At 38.2% G+C, this 27043-nt stretch overlaps 1 protein-coding gene across 2 annotated transcripts in view; it reads right to left on the bottom strand.

Annotated features, from left to right (window-relative positions):
- Positions 1-27043, bottom strand: part of STAU2 (staufen double-stranded RNA binding protein 2) — a 167106-nt gene that overhangs the window by 60038 nt on the left and 80025 nt on the right. Inside the window, exons 12-13 of one of the 2 annotated variants that reach the window (XM_083861259.1) lie at positions 20217-20524; positions 1331-1444 (exon numbers count right to left, since the gene is read on the bottom strand). In XM_083861259.1, coding sequence (XP_083717385.1) covers positions 1331-1444; positions 20217-20524 — 422 coding nt within the window. The remainder of the gene's footprint in view (positions 1-1330; positions 1445-20216; positions 20525-27043) is intronic. The other variant, XM_083861260.1, reaches the window with a different exon arrangement.

Genomic DNA, 27043 nt, shown 5'->3' on the forward strand with positions numbered 1-27043 from the left:
ATGTGCTTTTTGCTTACAGAGTCTCTTTTCTGTTTACATATCATACTCTAGCCTAAATAAATGCTAAGACAAAGGCCAAGCTGGCTGGTGGCCCAGAATGTAGTTGTTACCAAATTGACAGGGACCACCTTAAATTCATTGAAATGTCTAAATATCATACTTGTGTTATAACTATATTTTAAAAGCCTATCTTTACTGAAAGAAAAATGGAGTAGCTTTAGAGCAACATAAACAAGTTGCTGGATGAAATGAGAACTGAATGTCAAAGTATGGTCTGACTTACCACAGCTCTCCATTACAGTAAAACACCAAACACTTAAGGGCAGGAAGTATCCTCATGTCACCATGTAAATAACTAATGGGTTTAGTTTATGTTAACAACTAACTTAGGAACTTTCAATAAAAAACCCACCAAACAAAAACATGGCTAAGAATGTCCAAAACTTTGTCCCAAAAGTAACTAATTCTGCTAATTCTTAGCACAGGTTTCCTTTTTATTCTTAGAGAATCTTGCATAGAGTATGATAAAATGTACAGCAAATGTGAACACAGGACCATTTAAAGATAACCCGCAAAAGCAAGTAAACATGGTAATTTTCTTTAATCTACTGAAGATATGAAAGGTGCAAGGTTTGGTTTAATGTTTTCTTCTACTTGTTTCCTTTTTGCTTTTAATACTTTCAGAGTATCAAAGTCTTGTCATGCTTTTATACATACGTGTATTGGAGGGAAAAACAACAAAATGGGAAGCCCCCCTCAGTTCCCATATGAAGCAACAGGGTGATAAATGATTAACATCAAGCCTTTTTTTTTTATCTTCTGGCTTTTTGCCAGAAGCTTGAATTAAATGTTTTAGCAACAGCCAAACAAAATGGGAGCTTTACACAATCTGATTAAAAATCCCTTTCCCCTCTCAAATGTCAGTTTCTTGTGACAGATGCTGGCTAGAGATGATGGCTTCATCTCTCTGCTTTTCCAACTACTCATAATCTTCTAGCAAAAATAGGATAGACAAGAGCTGATACACACATAAAAGCAAATAAAACCTTTGCAGAAACCTTACATCTGACTTTAAAACTAAAGCAAGCTCTTCACGCTTCCCTAATATGTTTTAAAAATAGGTAAAAGGCAATATAGTTTTGTCTCCTTTTCATTTCACTCTTTAGATCTAATCAGAATTTTAGTAGGGCAAGAGAGGCAAATCCCTGTGACAAGAACATGCCATACGGAAAGCACAAGATGTGTCGAAATTTTAAATTTACTAATGCTGACATTCTGGCCTTACCAGATATTAATAAAACTACAGGAGTGCGGGGTGAAGGTATTATACCTGGTCATGGCTGGCTTCAATGGAGCTTCCGATACCTTGGAAAGTCATCTGCACAGGAGACAGTGTCAAACAGGTCATACACTCTTTGCCATTTTGTCTATCACTGTAGTGTACCTATAACAGAATAACATACGTAATCTGCTAAACACCAGGTTTGCACAAGGGAATCATGCTAAAATACTCTCCCTTTCCAACAAGCTTGTAAGAAGAATTCCAGACATTTACATTGAATTCATCTTTAATATCAAAAAAGGAGCATGTAAAGTAGTCTAGATAGTCACATGCTGAACTGGGGCCAAATTTTCCATGATATGCCTGTTGCATAATTTTTGAAGTGCTGAGTTCTTGAGATTCTGACATATTCCAGACTGAATTCAAGATGTTGTATCTATATAAGAATCTAGCTTCAAGTTAAAGTTTCCAACCTCCATGTCATTTTTAACAGCATATAGTAGCTTAGTTATAAAACACTCAAGTAAATAATTACATCCTACAAAAACTTGCCAATAATAGTTTAAATTTTTCAATTGTAATTTCATTTCTAGTAAAATCTCCTAACTCTTTTGCATTACTATTACGGTACATATTTCAATTAAATCAAAATGACAGATAAAATAGAGAAATCACGTTCTTATTGAGATGTCTAGACTATCCTTTTCTAAGAGCAACTCATTCTTTACGGGCATCAAGATGTGCATGTTGAACCTGAACTTGCATGAAATACAGAGGAAGATAATGCTTCCCCTTGAATTATTCTCTTTGTCCTCAGGTTCCATTCAGCTGGTTTTTAAATCCCCTGAAGAAAGGATGGATTTTAACATGATGAAACAAAATGAAATTAAATGTTGCTAGTGTTTCATTATTAAGAACAGGTTGCCACTCATGCTGAATTGTTGAAAAATTACAGTTCTCTGCACAGCTCCTGACTTCTAGACAGGCAGATCAAGCACTTTGTTCCACAGGAGAGGTGGAATTTAGTTTATGGTGGTAATTTACATTGACTATGTGACCCCTGTCAGAATTGGAAAGAGAGATCAGCTCTGCTGGAGACAGACCTTTTATGTTAGTATCTATTTACAGCTGTATAGCTCTCAGGCAAAAGGTACATGGTAAAACCTCATCCTGACTTTTAGGCTACAAAATAAATCCTGCTATTTCTGAAGACAGCTAGGAACTAACATTAGGTTTATTCCTGCAGAAACAGTTCAGTGACAATATGACAGTTGTAAACCGTATATTAAATTCCTTGTGCCTAACTCTTCTCTGCCACAGGTGCAAATTGGGAATACTTTAACTGAAGCAAAACCAAAGCAAAACTGGTTGAGTAAGAGGAAAACCAAGTTGGTGCTGTTTCAGAATTACTTTACTGACAATACACCAAAACAGTTTTGCCGTGGCCAAAAGTAAGATACAGAATGCAAAAGACTTGTACTGCTTATAGAAATACTGATTTCATTCAGCCCTTCTTAAAACTTTCTGGATTATTCCTGTCTCTCTTCCTCTCAACCCCCACAGTATGTGCCTACTAAATTGCTTGTGGCTCTCTGCCAGAAAAGCCATACTACTTACTTAGAAACCACAAGAGGCCCCTTCACATATACAATGGTTTAACTTTGATTAATTGAAAGAGGTATGAAGGTATGAAATTTGGCCGACAAATATAAACCGAAGTCCTTTAAATGTCAGGGACTACTGTTATGACAAAGGCTTATCAAGCTTCCACAACTAAAGTAGATTTTCTGCTATATGTTGTGGGAATGTGATGTGAGAAACGGGGCAGTGAAGATCAAGAGGATGGTTCTGTGCTGCAAAAGGGGCAAAATCTGGTAAAGCACATATGTAGAAATGGGAAAATAGCACTTTCTGAACTGTATAGCAGGTTTGTAGGCGTAGTTTTAGTCAGAATATTATGAGTATACAATTCACTAGTGTCCACTGGAACAAAGAATGACTAACAAGCTGAAAGAACAGGAGACAGCCAGAGGAAAAATTATTAGTATTTCATGACACTACTATCTGCAATAGCAAGTTTGACTCACATTCTCTTTAGAGTCCCACACTGAAATTGCAATAGATTCAGAATTTTGGTATCTCTATAGGCTTAACGTTCCCAAAGGGATTTCATTATGCACTTTTGGCCTCATCTCAATCTATCAAGGCAATTATTTTGTGATTTCTGAGACAACAGTTCTCTAATTATCTTTTGCTCTGCTGAAGCTCTTCAGCTGAACCAAAAAACCCCCACTTTCTATATTAATGATATGAATAGTGATATAACAGACAAAAGATGGGACTTTGAATAGGAACAAAAAAAACTTTGTCCTTTTCTTAAATCTCCCTAGTCTACAGATTTGTGCAGTCAGAAGAAACATTCAGACTTCTACATTTGGCATGTGTATGTGCAATTTCCCAGTAATCCTGTTTTGTTGTTTATCAGTCCAGTTGCTACATTCTCACACTACATTATTCCTTTCCCCTTCAAGTTTGATCTATGAGCCAAAATTTGGGGCTTTTTTATTTACCTATTAGAGCAGAATGTCCAAAATAGGCACTCAGAAAGAAATAATGGTAGTCAAATAATTACCAAATAGCCCAAATAGCAGCAGATACTTCTTGGGTTTTGGCCAGCAGCATGTTGCAAATATTTCAGTTTACATGCCCATGCTATTATTACTAAGTGTGGGAAGAATCTGAACGTCTACAAAACTCTTTCAAGAATATCATATCCTTCAAGGCAGAGCACAGCAAATACCCAAGTCAGTATCTGTGATCAAGGAGTGATGACTGAAGGCTGGCCAAATGCTCTGATGGTGATTATTGAGAAGCCATTATTGAGATTCATGATGACAAAAAACACTTTTCTGAGTTCTTCTGTGCCTTAAAGAGTGCTTAACTACAGCCCATCTCACCATACCTCTGTTAGGCAGGTAAGGACACTTTGTGGACAGACTGTAAATGACTCATCCAAGCTGGACTGGACTGACTGGCAGTGCTGGGACTATAACCCATCATTAAGGCCTCTGGCTTAACCACAGTTGGTCATTTTCTCTTTCCATATGTTATGGAGGTAAAAACAAAAGAGTTATGAAAATAATTACTCTCTATGTCCAGGACCTAATTTCCCGGCTTCACTTTTTATAATTAAGGGATACTCACAGATTAGCTCAGTGCATTTAAGGATTAAACAGCAATGAAAATTCACTCATTAAAATTCAGAATGTTTTATTTAGATAACATATAAGCAGAGATTTGATGGAAAAGAATTAGGATCTGGTTAGAAAACAATGGCCAGCATACAGATGTCTCTAGCAAGAGTTGTGCAAGTTTCTGAGTAAAATGCAAGACTCCAGCCTCAGACTATTATGACTGATTTACATGTAATTCTCCTCCAAGGTTTGTCTACACAGCACAAAGCAGTGTCACCACAACAAGATCCCGGCAATAATTCTAAATGAGACTTCTCATTTATTGGGAAAAGCACACAGCACTGCCAGCTTTTCTCCTGGGTAACTCCATACACCTGAGATAAATCATGTATAGGCAGCTCAAAAATCCTGAACACAGCACTCCACGGCACCGTGTGGGCAGGGCACAAAACCTCAGCATGTAAAACACAAAGGGCATCCCAGACATCAAAATACAGAAATAAATTCTAGAAGTATATTTTTTCACAGTGCCATGGATTTACTCACATAAATATGCTTTCATGTTCCATATTCACATGACATGGAAGTGTATACTCATTTTACAGACTGCTTCAGTCAGGAACAAGCAGCATGGTACGAGTATGTGTGGATGGATATCGTTCACTGGAGTGTGTATATAGGAATTCATGTGAAGGTCTGAAACCACTTGACAACTTATGCTGAAATTTGGCCCCTTGTTTTTTAGTATTTTAAATTACTGAAGAGCTGCAAATATTTTGGTGGGCATTTATAGCTACACATAAAGGAAGATACAAGATGAATGTTTACAATGTTACAATTGAATGGGGAATGGCATAGCCAGAATTCTTGACTTTATATGTTATTTCATACACGAGAAAGTAAACTACACTGCATAAAACTGTATAGAAATTACATTTTAGGGTACTTCTATCATAATGCTGCTTCACAAGCAGGAAATTTCTCATTCCTGTCATATTTATATAAAGATAGAGACATCTTTAATCTTCAATCTACCTTTACTGTAATACCTCTCCCTACCTGCAAGTGTTCTGATGAAAACTGCAAAAATATTTCAGGATTTGTCTTGCAATAAGCTGCTTTAAAAAACTAGATCAATATGCAATTTCAGATAATGGCAGTAGTTAAACTGCAGAAATTATTTTGTAAATATAATGTTTCTAAAGTCAAGAACGGCATAGTCTGCTGACCTTCAGCATGAATGTCTGAATTTGAACATCTATTCTTTTGCATAGAAAAGGGCTGTGGTTTACCGAACCACAGCTGAGGAGGGTGAGAGACCTGTTGTACTACTACTTAATCATTAAGCTTGACTATAATATCCCAAACTACTGTGAGAAATGAGTTAACTAACTGAGGGGACCAAAAATAAAGGCTACTCTTTTCACACACTGCTGCTTAGATGTTCACAGTTTGAAACACAATTCCTGTCAGGACAAACATTTTCTTTCTTGAACATTTAATAGTTTTAAAAAAATATTAATACAAATTATCAAAAGAAAGAAGTCATCTGTGACACTGGAGTTCAAGTTTCCAAACTGAAAACTACTCTGAGTCAAAGCATCAGCAGGAGTCTTAGAATGCTAGACAGAAATAAACTAGGTAATAAAATGCCATTATGTTCAGCAATGCACAAATCTTCTGGATTGACAAGCCTGGACTATTTTGTTAGAACAAAGGATGGTATTCCTTTAAATCTGCTCCTTAAAGGGAGAGCACTCGATTTAGTCCTGAGCTTACAGAATCGTTTCCAAGATTTTACATAGGCTGCCTTGGATTTACAGCAACAAGAAAACAAGAATGGGCTCAGAAATCAGATGTTAAAATAGGAATTTTCATTTGGACAAGAGTCTCATGAAACAGTTTACTTCCTTTAGCATCCTGGTGAAAATCTGTCTTTTCCATATGGGTCTTTTATCTTCCACTTTATGTTGTTCATCTACCGTTAGTCATGTCAACTATTAAAGAAAAAACGAAACAAACCTGTTTGAGCTCCAAGTCTGTTTCATGCTTATTTAGTGGTGAAGAAATACTTCTGGCACAGAAATAAATTTAATATACTTGCTCATTTCTCGATGCAATTTTAGGAACTTTTACCCTATAGTATTTTAGTACTTAAAAGCATGAATCCTTGTCTTACGTATTACCCATAGAGGTTTCCTAACAAATATTAGATCAGTTTCTTCAGACACAGAGCAGTATGAGAAAGATTCCAAATACCACTTTTTATTCTTACTACTTGTTTCACAATTCCTTTTTTTTTTTTTTTTTTTTTTCTTTTCAGTAAAAACAAGAACAAAAATTTGGGGAAAAAATCCCATAGTCTAACAAATCTTTCAAAAAAAGTTGAAAAATAGACACAAAAATCAAGTCCAAGTTGGGAAAAAAATATCCCAGATGAAATAGTAAGGCATACCAAAAAAAAAAAAAAAAAAAAAAAAAAAAAAATTAAAAAAATCAGAAAAAAAGCGCATTGAATCAAACTGTTTCCTGCAATGCTGGAGTTCCTTGATGTAGTGCTATTACTAAATATAGTATTTTACTAATCTCAGCAGGGCGCTGGCTAACTGCATGCCCGTCAGATGTTTTTAACGGCCACCCCCTGTGGAACAAATCTAAGGAGCGCATGAAAAACACCCACATTTTTAAAAAGCCCCCTTGCTAGATCATTAAGGAAAGATAAAGGCCTGTACATTGGGATGTGATATATAACACAATCATTGTGCCAAGAAAACATATGTTTGATTAGCGCGCCTCAGGTTCATTAATCGCCGTGTCTGCTTCACAGCAGTGGGCACAGTTTCCACCGTAGCTACTGCACCAAAGGGTAAAGACACTTGGTAGCTTAAGGACTGACAGTGCAGCCGTAAATCTTGAGCTATTCCAACATGCCTCTCTCACACAGTTTGAATAGCAGCTGTATCATAGCCTTAAATCTTCATTAAAATACAGTCCTAGGGTTTAGACTACGAAATAAACCATTACTGCGCCATAAATAGGCAACAACAAGCAGACTAAAGGCATTGTCACAGGTTACTGTGGCAGTATTTCACGCTCCTGGCTACAGTAAGGCAGACACTTGGCATCTACAAAAATCAGCAAAGTACAAATAAGAGGGGAAAAAAATTATTTGATACAGTTTCCAAAGAGAATATACAAAATATCTCTTAAATGCAAAGCAAATCTGAGCCAAAGAAGCTTGTACAGGTTTTTTTTTTCCTTGCTATTTAGATATCCTCTGAATTCGGAGCTCCTGTTTTAGTGATTCATGAGAACTGGAAGGTCAAGCCCTATATTATGCTCAGTCAAGCAAGGGAGACCCAGCTCTGTCCGACCTCTGGATACGATGTTTCATTTTACAAAAGAGAAAATCAGCTGCCATCATAGCATAGAGGACAATCAGTGCAGTAAGGAGCTTATTGCTCACCTTCCATCTGTTAAATCTTAACCCAAGTATGTATTTATAAAACGGTGTCCCTGTGCAGCACATGCAAACCGAGCAACTATGTTTACAATGGCTGGCCCTGAGAGGTGCTAAGAGAGCTGTTTGTCTGATAGGAAAGCTGAAATCAGGAGATGGACTTTCTATTAGAAAAAAAGTGAAAAATAATCACACACTGAAAACTACCTGGTTACCTTGTTCACTTTCTCTATTCTGTAAATAAGATACTTTTTTTTTTTTCAACATAGGAGAGAGTAGCTTAACTACAATGAGTTTAAACACTTAACACAGCCCTTTTCCTCAAATAAATAATAAAAAGTGATAAAAAATTAATAAATTAATTATTCAGAGATTATCACAATGCAAAACCTTACAAAATAATGTAAACTATAGCTGACATGGTTTTTGCAGAAACAACTTGTCTGCCATATACCTTTTTAACAGGCAAATACTGTGTTTCCAGAGAGAGGATCTTTAATTAATTTTATAATTCACAGTCAAAGGAAACATGAAACGACTGGCAACCCTGAGATCTCCTGTTTTCATGACATGGTCTAAAAAGTAGGAGGGGGGTGAGAGGGTATGTTTTGCTAATAATATACCCTGAGGATGAGCATGGTATGGAGCATTAGTGGAGGAGCCTGTGTCTTGGGTATCAGCCTGAACAACTGATGACATGAGAGAGGAACTTGGTTAGTTTGGAAAGACAAAATTTGAGTTTGAAATAACTTTCTAGCAACAGCATGAATGGAAATATGTTCTCAGGAACACTCTTTTTCAGGATGAAGGTTGTCACTGAAGTGAAGAGGGAAGCAAACATTAATGATTCTCTGTTTACAAACCACGTGTGAAAGCCCCAAATGCAGCGTTAATGGAGAACAGGATCACTGTGAAACTGTGAATAGAAAATCAGCTGCCTGAATTGGCTAAGAAATTTGATGCTGGTACAGACTCTGATGTTGTGCACTAACCTAGAAATGGGGCAGTATGCATAAGAAAACACCCTTCTTTAATTAAAACAAGAAACAACCATTTCACTTCCAAAAATTACCCTGCTCCATTGTGCTTTCAGTTTTGAATGAGACTGAAGGAGAAGATAGCGAAATAAACCTCCTCTGAAAGGCTCAGCTTCAGTCACAGTGAGGGGAATAAACTCTAATTTGTCTCCTTTCTCCTTCACCTTTTCTTGTTGCTTCTCTTTTTAAGGGTTTTTTCTTGAGAGCTGAATTCCCTTACTATAATTAAAACTAAACCCCGTCTGCTATGAATTCACCACTGCACCTTCACATTTTTGCCAACTGAAACTTCCAGTCTTTCAAAGTTTGGGCTCTATTCCAAGCCAAGGTCTGTAGCTAAGTTATCAAGTCACATTAGGATTTACTGAGAAAGATTTTGGCAGAGAATGCAGTCCGGTGTGTTTAGTGCTGGCTGCAGTATTTTGAGAGATCCTGATAGCTTTTAAACTTTCTCATACATAAATCCCCTAAATTCTAAAATTGGCTATCAAAATATAACTACATTTTTTCCACAGACCAAGTTACATACAGGGATATGTGGGAGGATTTCAAACTATTATTTGCAAGATGCCAAGCAGACAAGCTAAAATGTTACCAAGGTGACATCCACACCACACCTGAGGACCCACACACTACCAGTAGCCAGTTATTCTCTGTTTACCTTCTTTCCTTTCAGAAATTGAAACAAAAAAAGAGGCACCTGGCTGTTTCTCAAGACAAGAAGAGGAAAACTTGAGCAGTGCTTGAATAAAGGGCTTGAAATAGGGATAGAGGCAATGATGGCCAGAATAGAAAAAAGCTAGTTTAGATAGAATTCTGGCCAGAAGCCAGCTAGTTGGATAGCTTGTGCTAGATTTGCATTTGTTTTCCTAATTCTGCATACTCGTGAGTCAATTTGGAAAGACTCTTGCTGCAGCAAATACTACCTCCTGCAGTATGCTCTGTGAACAAATAGGCTACATTTCCATATTGCATACTTTTCCTTATGGGAACTCATATGAGAATGATTTTTATGTTTATTTTTTTTGCAGAATGCTACCACCCTTTTGACTTCCTTTAAGGTCAAAAATAGGATAATATGAACTAGATGGTCTGTAGTCTACAGAACCATTTCTGAAATAAACGGAAACTATAAAACCACTTCTTGTAGATCTACCTTGGGTCACTGCCATCAGCTGTGGTACTGCCTACCTTCCCTCAGAAGTTAGGTGATTAAGAAAACCTATAAACCAGAATGCAATGAAGTCCAGGTGCTTTCATTTTCACATGAGGCTCTCTCTGAAGATCAATTCTTGCTATCATCTTGTTCTGTTTTATCTCTTCCTCTATTTCACATTCCCAAAATATTTTCTTTCCTGTGGCTAGTCGTGTATAAATCAAGGTTTAGAGACCTAGAAATCCGTTCCTACATAACATGGCCAGGTGATGTCAAGTTGATTTTCAGTAGCAGGACATCTGCAAGTTTCTGAAAGCCAAGTAAAGACTCTCAATTATCAGGAGCCTGGAGTTGTGCAAATCAGAGTTGTCCCTAAAACTGTCAATAAATTCCTGCCTGACTTGCTATCATTCTTGGAGAAAAGTTTTTCCCTTTAAATACAACAAAAATTAGTAGTCTTGAATAAATGGGTAAGTTTTGTAGGAAACAACCTGATAAAAGAGTGTAAGTCTTTTTCCAAGCACGATGACTGTAAATTCACATGGATGAAAGGAGTTTTCCTATTTCCTGACTTCTGCCCAGTGGCACACAGTGGGTGAAGACATTACTGAAGCATAAAAAGCTATACCAGTTTTGACTGGGATGGAGCTACTTTGCTTCATAGTAGCTTGTTTAGTGCTATGTTTTGGCTTTATGACCAAAAGTGTGGGTAACACACCGATACTTATTGCTGAGCACTGCTCACACAGCATCAAGGGCCTTTCTGCTTCTCACACCACCAGCGAGAAGGCTGGGGATGGGTAAGAAGCCAGGAGGGGACACACTCAGGACAGCTGACCCCAATTGAGCAAAGGGATATCCCACACCATATGGTGTCACGCTCAGCATACAAAGCTGAGGGAACAAGGAGGGAGGGGGGTGTTTGGAGTGATGGTGTTTGTCTTCACAAGTAACTGTTATGTGTGATGGGGAGCCCTGCTTTCCTGGGGATGGCTGAACACCTGTCTGCACAGGGGAAGTGATGAGTGAATGATTTGTTTTCTTTTATTTGCATGTGTGGCTTTTGCTTTCCCTATTAAACAGTCCACATCTCAACCCTCGAGTTTTAGCACTTTTACCCTTCTGGTTGTTCTCCCACATCCCACTGAAGGGAAGTAAGAGCAGCTGCAGGGTGCTGAGCTGCCCACCTGGTTATACCTGTAACAATCCCTCCTGGCACCCAGTGTGGGGCTTGAGGGGTTAGAGATAAGAACTGATTTGATCAGAGTATGCTCTACCAAATTTGTATCTGTTTAGGTATTAATTGTCAGGCTCCTGTGCTTGCCATGGGGCTTGCTTGCCTGAGTGTAGATTAGTAACTAGTGCTTGCTAGTGACTGATTTTAGCTTCTGCTGTTTCTCGTTCTCCTTATCATCCTATTCTGCTCTGCCTGGGAACATACTGATAACAGGAATGGGCTGGCAGATGGCCAGGGCACTGCTGCCATTCCTGTGCTGGACAGGCTGGAACTCACAGATTTAGCTGTGGCTAAATCATGATGGTAAAACCAAAAACATACATGGCCATGGAAATATCTATACTAGAGCAGGTAGTCCCCTGAAGGGAGAGTGGCCTATGGATATTGTCATTCTGGAGCAGCTACATCCCTAAAGGATGGCGGTGTGTAGTCAAGTCCACACTGCCACACGTGGACTGTGGGCCTGTGTGTAATCTCACACTGGAGGAGGGACAGGGGGAGGAGTTCACTGCAATATTAAATCCTGTGGTCTGGTCCAAAGGGATGAGGCTTGAAGATTGTAATGGAAACACCTTCAAATTGTTGTAACCCAGGATCTGAGTTGCACGTCATGGAAATTACTATAGCAGGAACACCTTGTTGCTAGACAGGCTAGGAGCAAAGGGAGGAGTTTGCTGCCAACCCTATTATGTTCTGTTGTTAAACCCTATAACCTGGCCCAAAGGAACCAGAGGTGGAGACTGTCACGGGAACACCTTTAACCTGTTGTAACTTAGGATGTGAGTTGCATGCTATGGAAATTAGCACAGCAGGAATCATCTGAACCAATGGAGGACAAGCCTCACAGGATGTGAAAGTGCAGCAAGCAACCCCACCTGAGCTGTCTTTGGTGCCCAGTAACTCCATGCATTGCACCACCTCTCCTGTCCTGAGTGAACTGATGGAATAACAGATTGAATACACATGGACTAAATGAACTCAACGGACTTTTAAAGGGGTGATCCACAGACTAAGGCAATGATTTCCATGTATATATCCCAGGATGGGAAAGAGGAGGTGGTTAATGAGGGAGAATCTATCAGATAATGTGGGACTTGAGCACAGTGTCAACAGTATAGAATAAAGGGTGGAGATTACACTAGTTTTGTCTCAGATGGAGCTATTTGGTTCATAAATTAGTATAGTGCTAAGTTTTGGATTTGTGACTGAAACACTGTTGATAACATACTGGTATTTTAGCTGTTGCTGAGCAGGGTTTGCACAGCATGAAGGCTTTTCTGCTCCTCACCCCATCCCATCAGTGAGGAGTCTGGGGGAGCAGAAGGAATTGGGAGGGGATACGGCCAGGACAGCTGACCCCAACTGACCAAAGGGATATCCCACTCCTTATGACAGTGATAAAAACTGGGGAGGGGGAAGAGGGGGGACATTCAGCATTATGGCACTTGTGTTCCCAAGTCACACGTGATGGAGCCTTGCTTTCAGGAGATGGCCAAACATCTGCCTGCCCACAGGAAGTGGTGAATGAATTCCTTGTTTAGCTTTGCTTGCACACACAGCTTTTGTCTTCATCTCAACTCCTGAGTTTTATCACTCATGCCCTTCTGATTCTTTCCCTTATCCCACCAGGGGGGAGAGAGTGAGCAGCTGTGTGGGGCTTAAGCTGCCCACTAGAGTTAACCCACAACAAAAGCCGATAGTAATCGGAACATCAGGCAATAGTTTGGTAACTGGTGAAAGTGCAAACTTCCCATTAGAAAAAAACCCCACAGCTTTCAGAAGACACAGAAACTGAGATAATGAGGGCTTTGTCAACCATTTCTAAAGGTACTTCTACTCCCTGAGGGTAAGAGACAAACATTGCTGTTGAGATTATTGTACTGGCCATTGAGCATGGCACAGTACAAGGACACAGGAGATAATACCCTTCTGCCAGAAGCCAGGCTTTAATACTTCAGGTGAAGACAGAGCACAACATCATTCCACACATCATTTTACAAAAACTGATCTGAGCAAAGAGCAGAAACAGTGATGGTACACCTGACTTAGATCTCAGGCACCAAGACAAGAAACAAAAGCTCAACTCCACAGCTTGTTTTACAGAAGCAGGTATTGATAATATATGGCAGCACGGTCATTCTTAAGCTACTTGAAGGGGGTTAAAGAGTAAGTAATCACTATATTTTTAATATAAGTTCAATAATAACCCTTTGAGTGTTAAAACTAAGGCAAATCAGCTGATCACAGTTCCCTCTGGGCATGACTGTACACTGCTATTTTGGAATAATTTCACTAATATTTGTAGTCTGGTCAATCCTGTGGGGAAAGAAGTCTCCAGTGGTTCTGGGAGTATGGAGAGGGAAGGGGCTAATTGTACAGCCACATGCATAGAATTATAGGGGGTCTTGGCTCCAAATGTGAGCAAATAATTTACAGTCTTATTTCAAAACTCTTCTCTAACACAATCTTGCAAACATCTCCACTTTTTAATATCCTAATTTTTCCTGAATTTCAGAGATAGCATCTTCAAGGAATCATTTATCTAAAAACATTTTGCTGACATAGCTTTTAAATCTGTTTTACATTAATGATGCCAAGAAGTCTGATGCTGTAGTTTCAAAAGCTTCTTTTAATTATTATTTGGGTTTTCTACTTTGAACAAGTAATGGGACTTTTGTATTCTTCAGCACTAGCCCATTTTTTGAGATTCCAGTTCCAAGCTGACAGTGGCCACAAACTGTGTCCACAACCAATACATTCAAGGACAGAATGGTATCATCTGGATTTAAATTCTTGCTTTTAGTACTTGCTTTACTTTCTTTCTTTGGCTTTACTGGAGATTTGCTAAAACATACCTTTTGATTCATTCCTTTGCAGGTAGCTTTGAAAATACTCTCTCTGGCAGCTAACACCACAACTACAACTACCTGTATTACAGCAGATTCACTGCCTAGAACCCTTCCATCCAAAAAACCAATAAGTAGCCCAAGTTTGCAAAACAATATGTAGAGTGCCGTAACTTGCAATCAAAGTGGAGATTAGGTACCTAATCTGCACTGGTGTTAATGAAAATCCCAAGCAGCTTCTACCTTTTTCGATGAGTTTACAGCTCTAAATTACTTCTTATTAGCATCCATAGGGCTTGTCTTGAGTTTGAAAATGGTATTAAGGTGCTTTCTAAAATTTGACCTGCTCAGAGAAGTCATCAGTTATGTGCAGATCAGACCAAAACTACAGCTCTTCCCTTGGAATCCACTGAGGGTTGAATTTCCCTGAAATTCTCCTCACATGCATACCTCAGTAGTGAGATCCAAGCACTCCTACGCTGATTTCCAAACCCAACCTCCACAAAGTGTTTAGTTTAAGGCCACTGTAGGAAAAAGTTTGAGCTCAGTGTCAATCCTAATATAAGTGTAGAAATTGAATTTCAGTCTAGCCCTGCCAACAATTCAAACCCATGCACTGGAATGTATGAGCCACAAGTAAACCTGACTCCAGAGCATCCAGCAGGACCTCTCCTGTGCGTGTAATCATTCTGAAACGTGTGCCATTGGGAAAGGAGAAACACTTAGAAATGCCACACAATAAAACATTTAAGTATATCTATGTATAAAATGGAACAGTTAACGAGTAAACAAATGTGGAGGGGAAAAGAAAATTGTGTAACCATTGCAATCAAAGCAGAACATCACTTAGAAACTATATCCTGTGTGAGGTTTTGTTATGGAGCCACTCTGGAGGAAAAGTTAAGACATCCAAGCCCTGCCAATGTAGCAAGCCAAATATGCCTACAGCCACGTATTGGGACTGATTGTGGGCACTCAATCCTGATGTTTTACATTTTTTTAATGATCTTTGCTTTGTGGAAATTCACAGTGGAATTTCCTACTGGACTACCTGCAACTTGCATTTTGCTTCAGTAAGAACTGCCAGCTCAAGTGATATATGTGTAAATAGCTTCTCTAAATGTTTCCATTTAAACAAATTCTCTGAATAATTTACTGCACTTAAATGGTCAGCAGAAATAACTGTAACTTTCCTAGCCTGGTTACAAAACAATGGCCAAAATACCACACAGTCACTTAAAAATAACAATTTTACCAAAGCTGAATTTTCCTTTAAACCATTTCCAGGCAAAGTCTGCAAAACAATTAACTGGGTAGATAGTATTCATAAATACGAAGCAAGCACTAAAATGCTTTATTCAGAGTTTGTAAAGGCTTGCTTGAAGAATTTGTGTTTAATAACCACAGGTAATTTGAAGCCTGACCTTTGAAAGCATCCAAGCTAAACACCTGTTCTTCAGTGACACTGAGCTGCTGCTTATCAATTACAAATGTCTTTAGAATAATAAACCATAAGAATGAAAATGCAATTTTTTACTGCTTAACTATACATTGGTCCCAATAACTTAATATTAAGTGCTTACAATAGAACATGGCTGAGATCATATACAAACAGTTTAGAAGAATTTAAGTTAAATAAGTGTGCTTTAAAGACATGTCCCCTGCAGCTAAAGCAGTTCAAGAAAACCATTCAAATAAGGAAATAACATTGTTTACATTTACAAATGAAACATCATATGAGTATTTATTGATTTTTTTTTAAAAATTAAAAAAATACATTGTAACAGAACAGAATGTATACGTTCTTCAATGAAAAGACAAAACTATGGTTATCATCTGGACCAGAATACAAATACATGCTAACAATTTAAAAATCATTTTGGGTCATTCAGGAAACATGAAACAAGCTAGCTGTTTGGAAATGCAGTAGTCTTCTCCTTTAGTAAATATGCCTGAGAAAGTTAACCTGTAAAGAAATCGGCTTTTAAACTCTGAAACACAAAGAGCTTTCTAGGCTGAAATGGTGAAGAGACCTGTGATATGCACCTGACAGGCCACTGAGCCATTTCCCACAGAGATTCTGTTCACTGCTCCACCTTGGCTCAGCCACCCACCGGTGGCAGAGTTTCACATCAATACCAGGCTTATTCAAGTGAGGTGTTAAAAAGCATGCTAAGATGATGTAAAACCATCAGTTACATACACAGCGGATAGATGTTAATAATCAAGATTCCGTACCAAATTCTTTGCTTTGTATTAGGGCCAATTAAAAAGTAGTAGTCTAGTTCATGGATGAAAAGGATTATATTTTTTGGCTCAAGTTAAGACCCTTTAAAAACCGTTTCTACAAAAGCATCTAGAATCAAAATATATTAAAAAAAAAAAAAAAAAAAACAACAAACAGGACAAACACAACTAATCATTTTACAGTAACCACATACTGTAGGCAAGTAGGACCCAAAACAGTAACATAAATTGTGCATCGGTTCTATGAAAATAAACCATTACTAGGAGACACATGCAATCTGACAAAATGTGAAAGTGAGCAGTGAAAACTTCATGGATTGAATTTCTTTTCATCAGAATTCATCTGTTTCTACTGCAGGTAGGTAACAAATGGAATTCAGGAAAACTGAATTCCTATTAGCAGCTTAACTCTACTACAGTGAGGCTGAGGCTATTACTGTTTCTTTCATTAAGAGACATTCAAACGAATGAAGCAAAAATGACATTTCAAAAATGAAGACCAAAAGAAAGCTGAATGTACATTTTAGACAAAAAAAGCGTTAGGTCAAATCCACAACTGGCAGTATCTGATGTAACCAAAAGTAATTTAACTACACTGCTTATACCAACAGAACATCTGACACTATTTCTTGAATTCTAGTAGCCTTTTTTAAGTCACTTCCAACAACTGCATACTTTATAAATTCCATGGGCTTTGATGAAAAAATTCATTATCATGAACCAGGCATGCAAAAGAAACCTCCCATTTTTAGAATTTAGTTACATGATCAAATTACATATGCTAAAGCTTACAAAACCAACTCTTCAAATGAAGCAAATTCACAATTCTGAAAAGGGAAAAACTCTAGACAAAACAAAAGCTCAAAACAAAAATCTATGACAGGAAAAAGTATATTTCTACAGATATCTCTGATGGTTCAACACTGTAAAATGAGCCACTATCCATATACACATGTAATTTTGCATTTAATGGGATAAGGAAGAGGCTTCCTTTACCTACTTCCACACCACAGAAACAACTGGATGTACTACAGAAGCTGTCACTGTCCTATGAAATATAGGGTATTTGGCATTGCTGGATACAGTGCTCAAGCACTCATGCACTGACCCAGCATGGTTCATCTTACATTCTCTAGTATTGACTGTAATGGCAAAAACATTCTGCATTGCTCTGATACCAGCTTGGCTTCTAGGCTGCACCTTCTGAACAAAACACCATTCTCCAATGTCCTGGTTCCAGCCAGGAAAGGGTTAACTTTTGCAGTAGCCAGGAGGCATGACTAGAACCTGGAGGTTATTCCATAACGCCTCACATCACTGCTTCGGGAAGGGAGCCTCTTCTGGAGAGAATAGGGTCCCTTCTGGTCAAGTAGTGTGGCAGAGGGATTGGTTGGGTATTGTCTGCTGGTGGGGGTGTTCTGTACTCTCTGTCACTACTACTGGTCACATTCTTATCTCATGGCTGTGTGCAGTAAGTTGTTCTCATCTCAACCTGTGATCTTTGCCTTTTGTGCCTCCAATTTTTCTCTCCATCATTTACAGGGAGGGAGAAGGAGTGAGTGGCATGTGGTTTGGAGAGTCTCAGTGGGAGCACTAAACTGGGGAATACAATTCCTAAGCCAGGACAGCCTTATCTGGCTCCCAGTGTGTGGCATGAGGGGCTGAGGTAACAAATCTGTCCAGAGCAGCTTGGAAACAAATTCAATCTAAGCATTTGTTGCATTAACTCCAGAGCCACTGGTCACAGTGTTGCTTGGTCTGTTCATGGAGTTGTGGTACCTAACCCTGTATTCCCACATTCCCCTAAATTCCTATTATGTGCTCTGTGTGATGTTCTTTTTCAGACCAGGGAGAGAGATCGGGGTTGGTTTTTTGCTGTACTATGGGATATCAGTCTATGACTGATCAAGGGCAAGGAGGGTAATTTCAAAAATGTATTCAGTGCTGCCATCCTGCCTTTACTTTGGGCACTGTCTTTGAGGGTCTTAATAATGATACTCACTCTGTAGAAGGAACAGGGGAGGAAGGGCCCAGGAAAGCCAGAGGGTACTTAAGCCAGAACACCAGGCAATTATTTCTTGCTTAGTGGGCCCATGATGCCTCAGGTCATCAGGGAAGAGATGCAACACACAGATGTGCTTGTGATGAAGGTGTGGACTTAAGCATGGACACAGTTTCCCAGATTATTCCATAACTGTGAAACATGTGCTGCAATCAAGCAGGCCAAGAGGCAAAGCCCCTGTGGTGTGGGGATCAATAGTCAAAATATGGGGAGGCCAGGCAAATCAATTATACCACACTCCCACAAACCCACCAAGGCAAGCACTAGGTGCTTACTGTGGTAGAAGCAACCACTATAAGCTCCCTTGGTGCATATGATGAATGTGTTAGGGAATACAGCTTGCATTAGTCCTGCCTCAGGGAAAGGAAAACCCATCCATAGAATTGTTTTTGCTTAAGGACCTGGGAATATTTGGTGGGTCCCCTTGCAGAGGGGCAGGGAAACACCATGTGTACCTACAGGGGTTTAGATTTTTGGGTGAGAACAGTCTGTAGTGTTAAATTGTATAACATTGGTTGCTGAATGACACTGCCAAAGACACTGTATGCCATAACTGTGATGGACAATAAGTATGGACTGCTCCAGATGCACCAGTAGTGAATTTGTGATGCAGCCTGCAACCAGCTGACAGCACACCAGCCCTCCTGCCCTGGAAGACATCTAGGACAAACAGAATCCACAGTCATGGACTAAATGAACTCAACAAACATCTTGCAGTAACAGCCAGTGACTATGGAAATAGTACCTCTGCTTGGATATACGTATGTATAGTTGGAATGTGTAGGATCTGAGCATGTTATAGATGGTATAGAATAAAGGGTGGATAATGTTCTGGTTCTGGCAAGGACAGTGTTTATTTTTGCAATTGCCAGGAGGGGCCATGGGTAGGACCTGGACATTACTGTACGCCACCTTGTCATTGCCAGGTTTGGGGGAAGGAGTCTCCTCCAGTCAAGTAAGCATAGCAGAGGGCGTGGTCAGGTATTGGCTGTTCTCAGGGAACAGCCATGGGAATTGTTCATTTCTTCTACCTTCTGTCTAAACACTGTTGCTGTTACTGCTCATTTTCTTATCTCATTGCTGTTTCCAGAAAAATTGTTCTTATCGCAACCCAGGATATTTACCTTTTATGCTTCCAGTTCTCCTCTCCAGCCCACCACAAGGGAAGGCAGGAGAGGGAAGGGGACAGTGAGTGAGTGGCAGTGGTTTTGAGAGTGTCTGTGGGACGCTAAATTGGGTAGTACCATTCCTGAACCAAAACATCAGCTTACAGTTAAGAGGTGCAGGGTGGGAAGCAAAAAAACTACTTTAATGAGCTGGCCTAGAAGACAAATGCAAAGGTAAGGTGGTACATCAGTAGCTTCTGGATCAGAGTTGAAGGGAGAAACCAAGAGGTGAAGACTCTCAAAGGAGTGCAAGTTAAAAACATAATTTAAGCTTGTAATTATTTAAGGAGAAGAGACATAGGAGAGAAAGATGGGCTGCAGTAAGATAAACGTAAGGAAAGAACAAAAGAGAAGGAGAGACGCAAATATTGGTGGAAATCTGTATCTCCTGGACCCAGAAACTGCCTCAGACACCAGCTAATTTTACAAGATAAGTTACATGCATGCCCACATTCAAGAGGGCAAGAGTGAAACCTTGATGGCAACGCTATGATTCTGGCTGAAGAGCTTCATTTTCCCCCTCCCATACCTGAAAGCCTTGAATCCTTGCCAAATATTCCAGCTGTTTTGAAGGCTGCACTGTAGAACAAGGGGAAGCAGGAGATATTCCTTTTAGACCTATGGCTTCGGCAGTTGGGGATGTTCCATTCATGAGAAGTTCCCTGGCAATTGTGGCCGTGCTATTTGTTGTAGGAGATATGCTGAAGAAAGAGCTAGAAGTCTGGCTCATTTCTTTGGACGACAAATAGCTTACAGTGGTACCAGAGGCTGATTTGTTGCGGCTTGCTTCCATCTCTTGATATACATCAGGAGAGAGATGGAGTATTCCCTTTGGTGCTGAAAACAAAAGCAAAGATCATTCTCATTACTTTAGAATGGGTTTGACATGGTGACAATTTTCATTAACATATTTTACAGAGAAAAACAAAGTAAGAATTTAGAAGCAGTATAAAAATATATTTTGCAGTAACTGTAAATGAAGTCACCTAATTTAGTTAGAAACAAAGCAGATCTGAAGTGCCCCTCTTCTCACTCTTCCCCAACTCTTTTCAAAATGGCACAAACCTTCATTTTAAAACTCTGGCTAGCATAGAATACACAATATGACATAAAAATGTTTGGAGACCTACAAACCATGAGGAACAGATGTTACTTCAAAATAGTAGCACGATCATTATTTCCCTACATTCTTCTACCTCCTATCTGATACGATAACTTAGGATGTTTTTTCACAAATAATTGAAACTAGTCTATATCAGCACTGTTGCCCCCAGAAGTAGTTTAGTTTTTTCCCCCACCTACAGGTGGTGTTTGTACTCCCCAGCTGCTCTATTGCCAGCACCAGACCTGTAGGACCATGTAGGGATGCTCACAAAGGAAGGGCAGTGTGGTTCCTTGCAGTAGCAGCACTGCCTCAAGTGCTGGCATAAAGTGTTTGCTGAACCACAAGGGTGGCCTGTGGTTAAAAAATCCTAAATTGCCCTGCAGCCACAGTGTTACTGTGCTAATGATTCTGATGTGACTGACTGCTCTGCAGTGAAGAGGAATTTATTTATTTATTTGTTTAGCTGCATATCTTACAGTTTTCATCCTATAGTTTTCAAATAGCTACTTGCCTTTGAGAACATTTACACTGAAAAAGGAAAGCATGTATGTGTCCTACTTAATAGCAATAGGAATTAAGGTAAACATTAAAAAGTGCTAAATTTATATATGTGAATTACATCTAAATATTTCCAGTGGCATGTAAATTAGAGATAATATATCTACATTTAAACACTTTGCATACCTTTTTAGAAAATATCTCAACCCTAAACCTGCTTGGAAACAGAAGTACATATTTGATCAGTTTTGCTGGTAGACCTGTGCTTGGAAATACGTAAAATTAAGTCTCAAGTTTGCTAATTTTCTTACACAGTGAAGCATTTTTTGGAAACACAAATAATCAGTTGGCTGACACAAAAGGAAAACCTTTTTCTTATTATTAATACATCAGAAAATGAGCTTGAAATGTGTAATTTCATATTAAGAACATACTTTAATCTTCTAGCATATAATATGAGTGAACCTGAGCCATATGGCATTTCATTCTAGGGATAATAAACCTGTTTGTTAGCTGATTTAGTAATCCCAAGAGAAATCAAAGGATTCAATGCTTAATTCATTTGCAGTACATATTAAATTAATCTCAGAAAGTAGAATAAATTCAAAGAAGAGGAGGAAATTAATTTCCAGTACCTGGGAAAGATTCCTTTAATCCTAGAAGTGCAAATAATACTTTAAAATAAAATGTCTACCACAAGGAGAAGACTCAAAAAATATTACCTGTAATTAATATCCTCATTTTCAACTACATGGTGAAAATGGAACTTCCTCACTGCCGACTCAGCAAACTGCTTCCAGGTGAATCTTTTAATTGATTTACTCGTACATTTGGCTTTTAAATTCATATTGCTTTTAGAAATCTGGAACATCTGCTTATATCATTTGCAAAGACATACGTTATTCACCTGATTGCTCTCCCCACCTACCTCCACAAGGCTGGGGAGTCTGGTTGGATCCTGAACATTAAGGCTCCTTTTACCTAGTTTAGAACTGGCTCCAATGGCAGCAGACTGAACTCCAGAGCTGAACTCCAGAGCTAAGCACAAATTCAAGACAATACTGCTGGGAAAGATGGAGGATAGGATCCTTAAAATTTCTTTTTCTCCATCTGGGAAGATTTCAAGCATAATCTAATAGATAAATATCTGTGTAAATACACAGCATTATTTTAGAGCATATTATCACTATATGAGAAGAAAGACTTTATACGCTTTCCCTGAGGCTGTAACCTCCAAGGCCTACCCCTGTCTGAATTTTTAAAGTCTTACAGAAGACATTAAGTTTAATGAAAATTGAAAAAAAAAAAAAAAAAAAGATAATACAGATCTTGATAGTTGACATTAGGTTACAAAACCAAACAGCAATAAAAATACTGAGTGGCAGGTGTTCACCACCTCCTAAGAACTGCCCACTGTAAATTGGATTTCCCACGAATATTTCAGAAACAGAAATGAAAACTGAACAAAAGATAAAACAGTCTACTTGTTTAGAAATAACATCATATTAGCCCCTCCCATTCAATTTTAGAAAAACATAGTACAATGTTAACTTAAAAAAAAGTTTAAAGCAGTTTAAAATCAAGTTCAGTGCTGCAGATGTCTGTTCCATTGATGTAATATTATTTAAAACAAACATTTTACATGCTTTCTCAGCCATTTCACTGTTTTTACATGATCCACCCAAATATCTAACTGCTGTCTGGAACAATGGTTTGGAATACTTCCAGATTACTAAGCTTTCTAAATGTTAAAATAACTAATATGCAACATATGATGAATAGAAAGATATTGAGCAGAGTATAGCAAATGCTCTTAAAGTACTGACTTTAATGGTGATGTTAAATTAATAATAGTACTTTTACACTTTGCAACACCTTACTGCTAAAGACTTCAAAGTGCTTTATAAGCAATAATTAATTTAAATCATACATTGGCTCTGAGAGGCAGATATTATATTACCATCATTGATTATCTCTGGAAACAAAGTAATGTAATATTCTAGACATTACATTAATGTAGTTGCAAGATATTAACTTTTTATATTCAGGGCCTATGTTTCATGAAGCTTCTTACAAACTTGTTTTAAAAAGCCAATAAAAACTTGATATATTTGAAAACTTCTATAAAACATATATTAATTTTAATTCATTATCTATTTTTAACGTATTACTGAGAATATTTTATATATCACTCCTCACTGTTGCCTGCTTACTTCAACTCTGGTGTATTATAGGAAATGTATAAATATATTTAGTTACAGTAGTAGAGTTATCAAATGACAAGGAATAAAACAACAGAGGATTAAGTGCAAGAACAAAAGAACCCTTCAGAAATTATCTTAATTTTTATTCTAACAATCAGTTGATTAAAAAGCATGGGAGAAAGAAATACTGTCCTCTAACACCTTTATGCATTGCAGGAGAACACCTCCAAGCAAACATTTTCATACTTTTTTATTTTTCTGCTAAGAAAAAAACTTTGTATCCGCTAAATATTTATCCCATACAAGCTTCACCATATTCCATAGGAAGAATCATAATTATTAGAGGTCACAGGATCTATAATAGACCAACAACATTGCACCTTTTGCTGGACATTAACTTAGAGGCACATTTATAAAACATGTTAAAATAATTTCCATTTATATTATTTAAACCTGTGGGCAAATGTGCTACAAAAATATGCAGGCTTGCTATGCAATGTAATCACTAACATTTAAAAAACATGTCTTATTCATCACTGGCAGTAATTGTTAGCAGTCTCTCACAATCTTCTGAAGTCCATGAAAACACACCAAAGACCTTTCTTACCTAGGAATAAATTTCTCCATTTTCCATTGCCTACTTTTGCTGTCACATACTGGATAACTGCAAAATAGCTTGGACTCCAAGGCCAAATGTATTAATAAGATACAAAATGGCCCAACAATCCCCCACAAGCCTTGCCCTGGAAATATAATCTCAGTGCTTTGATAACACCTTTTTTTCACAGCAGCCATAACAGAGACAATCTCCAAAAGTTTTGTTTGAGTGATGTCATTTTTATCCCTAACCCTTTCTCTTCAGTGTCCCCTTGGCTGGGAAGACAGGGGACATTTCTGCAAAAGGGTCCTCCACTTTCTGGAGTGTGTGGTAAACAAAACTAACCATTAGAAGAACTGTCTGCATGGGGAATGGGGTGAAGAAGAACAAATGACAATATTACTGAACAAGCCTCAATGTTGTAAGACTGCAAAAACAGAATTTGCTGATACAGGAACAGTGACAAGTTACCCCACACCAGTGGGCTACTAAACTAAGAAAAGTTCAGAGTGATGACACCACTGACTGCACTCACAGCTATTAAGAGTCTACACAGGTACCACTGGTGTCCTATTTCCAATTTTCTGTTTCTGTCAGGAATATCAGAAAACATGAGAAGTGAAGATTTCAATTTTATCATTCAACTCCACAAGATGGCCTACAGAATCAGACTTGTGTTGTCAATCTGCACATACATCTATATCTATATCTATATATGTCAGTGCTAATTTTCTCTTCTATACTTAATCAGTACTCTTCCTCTGCCTTCACTCACTGACTTTTCATATTTATACTTGGTCTAAACCACAACTTTATTCTTTCCCAGAGAATACAGTTTTCTCCCCAAGTTCTTGCTTATCTTACAGAAAAGCTATACTTGTTCATGTGTCAGAAGCATTTCCAGCTGCAATAAGACTTCCCTGGACCCTGCTGAGGAGCACATGCTCTTCCCTGCACTACAACCAGCGATATGGGACATGGCACAAAGGAGTGTTTTCATGTCTTGTGCAATGATGCAGAGTAAACCATGGTATAATTCTGTGTATGATATGCTCACAAATTAAGTTTAGCACCCTGGTATTTGAAATAACCCATCACTAGATGAAGAAAAGACTGTACATAAGAAAATAATCTGTATTTTTGGAACTAAATAAAATACTTGATAATCATCAAAAAGCTTTCTTTCAGATTATGCTATCTGTAGTCATATTGAATAAAGCCTTTTTGTAATGTGGTACATAAAGATCAGGGAAAAATCTTGTAGTAAGGCTGTAAGAAGAAAATGTTAGAATTGTATCTAATCCTGACTTCACAATTTTGTACATTAAAATGGTCAAGAGACAATTTTAGAGGCATGGGGGATACTGAAATGCAATAATTACTCCCTGACAGGAGTAACTGTCAGGAACTGCCAGGTTCTCAACATGCCCTGAAATATGGCCCATTACAAATCAACTGACATTAAAAAAAAGAGAATTTACAAAAACAAATAACTATTTCAATAACAAGACTGAAAAATGTAAATACTATAATAAAAAAAATTATGGTTTTATACTCCACTCAGTGTAAAAGACTATTTATATACTAGAATATTTTCAAATTTTATCGCCTCAGTAGGAGCTCAGAAAAGGTCAGTCAAACAATTGAATAGGCAAATAGTATGGCCATTACATTCTCAGCAATTGTCTACACACAATCTTGGCTTGAAATACCAAGCTGCAATCATTACCTACTTAACACAGCTATCTGTGGTATTTCTAAGTCACCAGCTACTGAAATATTCAGACATGAAAAAATGTTTTGTCATTACACAATGTCTTTCAATCAGAAGATCTCGTCTACATGACCTTAAACAAGCTGATGTTATCTAAAGCCACTCATTAAAATACTAACTTTTGTTTAACCTTAAAATAACCATGGTACTGAATAAATACTATTTAGTTCTTCATGAAATCAGGTCTTGATATCCCTAATTTCACTGGACTATTTTCTATATAGCCAAAACAGAAATTGCAGTATTGCAGGACTTAAATTGTATGCATTTCTGTAACATTTGGCATTTAACTCACATGAGGAAAGTCCTTTGAATTCTCCCCCAGCTTTACTCCTGCTTGAATACGTAAGATTTTGGTAAAAAAATAAGACATAGTGTTTGCAGTGGGGAATTTCTACAAGATATTCTACAAAATATTCCAATAGACAGATGAAACATTTACCCTGTAAGTTTTACACGATAATTTCTGTATCATAATTTCCCAGCAATATGTCCACGTACCACATAACCAAAGATTAAGATTGAGCAGGTTCAGAAAATAATCAATCAAAACACAGAAGGAAGGTCAGTATTCTTATCAGTAAAGAGCAAATGTGGAGCAGGAGCAAATCAAACTAGTGAGCTGGCAGATCAAGGCGCTTGTAACAGCTACAAGAAAGTGATGTTTGTGGGGATAAAGCAATTTAGGAGAGTGCCTAAGTGCAACTGGAGGCAACCTGTGCAGGCAAGACTATTCATTAACAGATGAGAAGGGGAATGAGAATGGTGATGATGAAAACAAAGGTCTGACCCACACAGGGAAGAGATGAAAGAATGAGCAAATCTACCAGACAAGGACAGAGAGGTTGCTGAAGCTAAGGCCAGGTTGCTAAGCTAGGGCCATCAACAAGCACAGTATACATATGAGTGAGGAGGAAATCAGAGGAGGAGAAAGCGACGTTGGATGTTGAAAGGGCACAGAGGAAAGAGTGGAGAATTATGTCTTAGTTCTTGACAGCAACAAAGTTTCAGTTCAGGAGATTCAATTTTTCAAAGACATGATTATCCTAGACTAAGGGTGAGGTACGTGGTGGGTTCCAGGTTAGAGAGAAGGGAGACAGAAAAGGAGAAAAGATTTCAAAAAAAGTGGAAGTATTTAGAGTAACACTGAGGTGAATTATGTGATACTGCTCTATTT

The sequence above is a fragment of the Zosterops lateralis genome (assembly GCF_965231275.1).
Source record: "Zosterops lateralis genome assembly, chromosome: 1".
NCBI classification, from domain to species: domain Eukaryota; kingdom Metazoa; phylum Chordata; class Aves; order Passeriformes; family Zosteropidae; genus Zosterops; species Zosterops lateralis.